Source organism: Miscanthus floridulus, unplaced genomic scaffold, assembly GCF_019320115.1.
Source record: "Miscanthus floridulus cultivar M001 unplaced genomic scaffold, ASM1932011v1 os_1142_1_2, whole genome shotgun sequence".
NCBI lineage: Eukaryota > Viridiplantae > Streptophyta > Magnoliopsida > Poales > Poaceae > Miscanthus > Miscanthus floridulus.
In genome coordinates this window covers 52515-58098 of record NW_027097547.1, presented here as the reverse complement: position 1 = coordinate 58098, position 5584 = coordinate 52515, and the positions used below count along the sequence as shown (strand labels likewise).

General features: G+C 46.6%; 1 protein-coding gene across 1 annotated transcript; it reads left to right on the top strand.

Moving 5' to 3' along the window:
• Positions 1 to 1785: 1785 nt before the first annotated feature.
• LOC136533721 (putative yippee-like protein Os10g0369500) lies at positions 1786 to 5008 on the top strand. Its single transcript, XM_066526257.1, has 3 exons — positions 1786 to 2083; positions 3046 to 3154; positions 4551 to 5008. Exons 1-3 carry the CDS (start codon positions 1926 to 1928, stop codon positions 4632 to 4634), a joined length of 351 nt encoding a protein of 116 aa, XP_066382354.1. The 5' UTR covers positions 1786 to 1925; the 3' UTR covers positions 4635 to 5008.
• Positions 5009 to 5584: the final 576 nt, after the last annotated feature.

Below are 5584 nucleotides of genomic sequence, written 5' to 3'. Positions count from 1 at the left end.
TTGTATGAAATATAATGATAAAAATTCGCAATGCAACTTTAATTCTAAGGGCTTGGCTATGATTGAGTTCTTTGAAAATCGTCGTACATGTGTTGTGCGTGCACCTTTGCCCTTTGGCACTTTGCAGAGGTTGGTGTTCCGGGTGTAGGTGCATCTATCAAATTTTTGTGTGTTATGAAAGGATCGGGCTAAAGTTTAAGAGGTGTCACGTCGGGTGTCATATGATGTCATGTCGAGTGTTTGGATAGTAATAATAGTCGTCAGCAATCCACAAGATGAATTTAGTATGCCTAATTAATCCGTTATTAGCATATGTTTACTGTAGCACAACATTATCAAATCATAGACTAATTAGGCTTAATAGATTCGTCTCGTAAATTAGTCTCAATCTATGTTTTTAGTTTTATAATTAGTATATATTTAATATTTTAAATTAGTATCAAATAACCGGTGTGATAGGGCTAAAAATTAGGATGAAAATCCACATACCCCTAAATGCATGGCGCAACAGGCCGTGGCAGGTCCACCAGGCCCGCCAGGCCAGCTAGCTCGTGTATGCTTCAGCCTGGGCATTCGGTTTTAACCGAGATTTCGGTTCGGTTTAATCGGTTTATAGAAAGTTCGGTTTTTAAAAAGTGACACCCGATCGGTTCTTCAGAGCAGCAAAAACCGACAACTTCGGTTTCGGTTTTTTAGTTCGGTTTTTGGTTTTAACCGAAAAAACTGATGAAAACAGAGGCAAGCGCTCGAACCTCCATCAGTCCATCTCCATGGTCGCATGACCGTCCTGCTCGCGCACCGCGCCACTCCCGCTCGCCCCTGCTCGCGGCGGCACCACCGTCGCGCCATGGAGTAGCTGCACGGTGCAGCCACCAAGCATGCCGCGCTCGCGCCCGCGCCGTGGAGCAGCCGCACAGCGCAGCCACCAAGCATGCCGCGCCCGCGCCGTGGAGCAGCCGCGCGGCGCAGCCATCGAGCATGCCGCGCTCGCGCCCGCGCTACCGTAGCTCCCAGCAGTCGCGTCACCGCGCCTCGCCTCGCCCGCTGCCGCTTCCCCATCCTGCCATGCCGCCTTCCAGTCGCGCCGTTGCCGTCGCTAGGTTTTAGGGTTCGGATAGGCAGCTCCGCGGCCTCCAGAAGCGCGAGGCCCGCGGGCTAGGCCGTCGACGCCGCATCTGGCGCAGGGGGAGGAGGAGGGCCCGGGGCTAGGGTTTGAGTGGAGAAGGGGAGGAGGCGGGGACCCGGGCGCGGGGGCTGGGTTGGCGAAGGGTGGAGCGGCGCGGGAGCGGGAGCGGAGAGGCCTCAGGTCTGCCCAGAGGCCAGAGCAGTGCGTTGTGGGCCTTGGTGGGCTCTGGGTTGAAGCGGAGAATTACGGAGAAGCAGGCCTGCATAGCGGAGATCGTTGCTAACTTCGGTTCGGCGGTTGTTCGGTTCCATTCGACTCAAAAACCGACACCGTAGCCGAAGACCGAAGTTCCCGGATCCAAAACCGAAGCCGAACCGAAAAACCGGGAAAACCGACACTTCGATTCGGTTCGGTTCGGTTCGGTGCGGTTCGGTGTTCGGTTTTTGGCTAAAATGTGCCCAGGCTGATGTATGCTGGATTTTTTAGCACACCCCCTAAATGCATGGCGCAACAGGTCGTGGCAGGTCCGCCAGGCCCGCCAGGGCAGCTAGCTCGTGTATGCTGGATTTTTGAGAAACCACACACCCCCTAAATGCATGGCCCAACAGGTCGGGGCAGGTCCGCCAGGCCAGCTAGCTCGTGTCTGCTGGATTTTTACTGGTCCATTCCATTGCGTGAAGAAAAGGCAACCACAGCAAAGGCAGAGAGTCGTCCCCTCCTCTGCGTCATCGCTGCTCGCCTGCTCTGCTCTGCTCCCCCGCCCGACCTGGATTGGTCCACCTGATTCGGCCGCCACATTATGGGGCTGCTCTTCGTGGAGGTGCTCCCCCGTGACGCTACCGGCGGGGCGGCGGTGCTCCAGTGCCGCCGGTGCCGTGTGGACGCCGCCTCCGTGGCTGCCATCCTCTCAAGGGACTTCCATGGCCGCTTAGGCCGCGCCTACCTCTTCGACCGCGTGTACGTACGCCCTCTCCCTCCGATTCCGATCCCCGATACGTGCCACCGCCGGCCCCTTCCGTGTGGTTCCTTCTTGGCCCATCACCGACTTGGTCTCGCGTCATATCGTGGGGAATCGCGTTTCATTTTCTGTTTCTTACTTTTTCTCTGTTTTTGTTTTTTACCGAATGAATTCAACAGTATCTCGGTTGTGTCGAGGATAGTTCGGTACCGTTCTGCGAATTCGGGGAGAGTTTGTTCTGCGGCAAATTTCTTTGCGCCTTGTGGTGTCCTGCCTGCCGAGATACTGATTTTCTAAGGGGTTCTTACACATTATTCCAACTGACCTCTTGTGCTTCGATTCATCAGTTGATCACATAGATCGGCAATGAGCCCACGAGCACAGGAAAAACAATAATATATATCAACTTTGTAGACGGTGGTTGGGTGGATTGTTGGTTGAGTTGGTGCAGTCGATTCAGACTAGTAAGTATATCTAAGGCAGAGCAGAAGGCATTGAGGAATCATCAGCATAGTGACCGGTGCTCGAGTTGTTCTGTAATCGGAGGTACAAATGGATGGCCATTGCGGTGTGCCTATTGTTTCCTGTGCATTCCAGGAACAAATAATAGTTGATTTGTTTCCCTTCGCCAACTTCAGTTAAATGCTTTACCAACAGCATTGCATTGTTAGGTTTAAATATCTCTGTTTATTGCAAAAGATCATGAGAAACTGTAATACTGCCACAAATAATTGGCCTTGCTATTCTTTCAGCATCGTTTTGTATTCTCGTGGTCAAGTATTTCCTCCATTTCAATACATAGAAGCATTAACTGATTATCAATGTAGTTTGACTTTGAGCTATTTTTCCCAAAATCACCAGACCGATGAACTAAATATTTTTGTTGGAACAACTTTTGAGTCATCGCAGTTTTGTTCCATTTCCCCCAGTCTGTTTTGTGATTTGTGTACTGACATTTCAGGGTGAACATAAGCCTAGGCCCTAATGAGGACCGGTACCTTAGGACTGGGCGGCATACAGTGAATGACATCTACTGTATCTGCTGCCAAGAAATTCTTGGCTGGAGATATGTAAGTTACTGTGATATTTTCTTTAAGCATCTGATGATGATTGTTTCATATTTTAAGCATTATATGCAATGGTTGTAGTAAATGTCTTGTTATTTCAATGTACCTTGAAAAGCTTGCTTCTTTACACCCTCTTGGGCTTGTGTTGTTACGATTTAGTGAACTTGATATTCTTCACTAGGCTCATTGGTCTATTACATAATGACACACTAATCAGTCCTTCAAGACTTCAATTTAGTACATTATAGTAGAAGTGTAGAACTATGCCTCCTTTTTCCAATAAAGGATGCTATGTCTTTCTCATTTGTTATGAGGGGAACCCATTTATACATGTACATCAAGTTGATAAAAAGTGCTCTGATGTATTATTGTTGCATCTTCTGGTTAACTTTCGAGGGAAATAGGCCTGTTACCTGTGGTTTGGTCTCTTGTTGCGCAAACTGGTGTAAACCATTTGTAATTTGTTATCAATACAACACAAGGTTTCTACAGTTCAGTGTCAAACAAAATGTAGATTCTTCAGAGCTGCTCCAGCAAGGCCCCTATTTGAGGCCCCATAGCTAAACATGAGGGCTCAAGCCAAAAAATGTGCTACTAGGGCCCCGAAATTTGGGTGGGCACCCAAATCCACCCTCTAGACCCCATGTATAGGATGCTCTAGAACCTCCAGCTTTTTGTGTTACATTGAAATGTACTCCTCGGATGCTTGGATGTGTTTGTGTATATTCAATGTATGTTCGATTTTGTTCTGCTTCAATGATGTTTGTTCATATCCAGTTTATGTTTGAATTTGTTGCTCTGGTCCCATTGGAGCCTGCGGGATAGCTGCACACAATAATTTCCTCATCAGAACATGTCTCACTCCTTGTTATGTTAGTGTTTCCCATTAATCTTGCGCAACTCTTCAGAAAACCTTTACCCCATCAAGGAACATGGAATTATTGTTTATACTGTCCACCTTGCTACTTGTTTCACCCACTATTTGCCATCAGATCCATTCGGACCGAAATACCCAGGACTATATAGAGACTTAATTTAGCAGACAGTGACACATTTTTTCCCCACTTAATAACATAGTATCTAGAATCAGTCCATTAAATTTTAGGAGTCTATACATATATCACCTACCCAATCATTAGACTAGGATATTCGCCCTTAGACGCTAAGCTTGTTTTCATCTGTGTCTGATCTGTAATCATTGCTTTTGGTCAAACTGTATTGAGAAATATGGTTAGAGTCCATGTTGTGAGTCATACTCTTCATGCAACTCCATGTATAGGATCCATACAGCGGGTTTTGTCATCTAGTTCTGTCAATGAATTGTCATCTTAATACTTTCCTTCCCTGGACACCTTATAAAGTTATCTCAGGTTGGTTTATACTGTATGGTATGCTGCAGGAGAAAGCATACGAGGAGACTGAAAAATACAAGGAAGGGAAGTTCATCCTGGAGAGGACCATGATGTGCAAACAAGCACCGTGAGAGATCTCGGACCACGAAATGCTGAAACTGTAAGTAATTATGTAGAAATTTGATAGTTGAGACAAACCTTGATGAAAGGCAAAGGTTGTATGCATAGCAGCAGGAATTACTGCAGTACCGGACAGATGTGGGTAACGCGAGAATGATGATTGGCAGGAAACAGAATTAGCTTTGTGGTACCTGTTATCATACTTTACGCCAGCAACAGCTAACCAGGGAATTGGTGAAGGACAATATTCAAAATTTGATTGGGCTCTTTTTCTGTTATTGAAGGACAATACTTCACGCCAGCAACAGCTAACCAGTTAGACATGTCGCAGGTTGCAGTTAGTCTCATTCTACTGACCTTGAAAATATTGTCCAGGTTTCTGACGATGTTGATTTGTTCATAAAGGCTAAGCCATTGTGCACTCTAAATACAGAGTAAACTACACTAATTTTCTTGAACAATCCAGGCAGGAGAGTTGCCTATTATATTGATAAAGAAGACGACCTAGATTGGGTACAATATAAAAACAAAAACAATAGCAGCAATAACAACAACAAATGACTATGATAACTACCAACAACAACAACGATAGCAACAAAAACAAAACGACTAAGACAACTCTACCAAAATACAACCCACTTGTAACATGAGCAAATAAACAAACCGCAATCAAGACAAGTACCTAAAGAAAGGACAAAGAAACATGGATACCAGGCCACCAAGGTCACCACGTGGTCTTTGGAGGGTTAGAGCCATATGCTCTTACCTCCCTACACTATTAACTACAACCTAGCAGTAGCGGCATCGCCCAAGTTAGTTCACATCCGTCCCCAGCCATAACAGGATCGAGTAGTGTGCAATGGCTCCTATGAACCGGTTCCCAGAACGTATGAGTCCTTAGGGGGACCAAACAAGACATATTCTTATTGGGGATAACCAACACCCTATGCCCCCTATGCCT

What these genes read in the sequence shown, in the direction of transcription:
- LOC136533721 (XM_066526257.1), top strand. Translation starts at nt 1,926, where the DNA reads ATGGGGCTGCTCTTCGTGGAGGTGCTCCCCCGTGACGCTACCGGCGGG. An exon ending in GCCTACCTCTTCGACCGCGT is followed by an intron (nt 2,084 to 3,045) that starts GTACGTACGCCC and finishes CTGACATTTCAG; the next exon opens with GGTGAACATAAGCCTAGGCC. An exon ending in AAATTCTTGGCTGGAGATAT is followed by an intron (nt 3,155 to 4,550) that starts GTAAGTTACTGT and finishes GGTATGCTGCAG; the next exon opens with GAGAAAGCATACGAGGAGAC.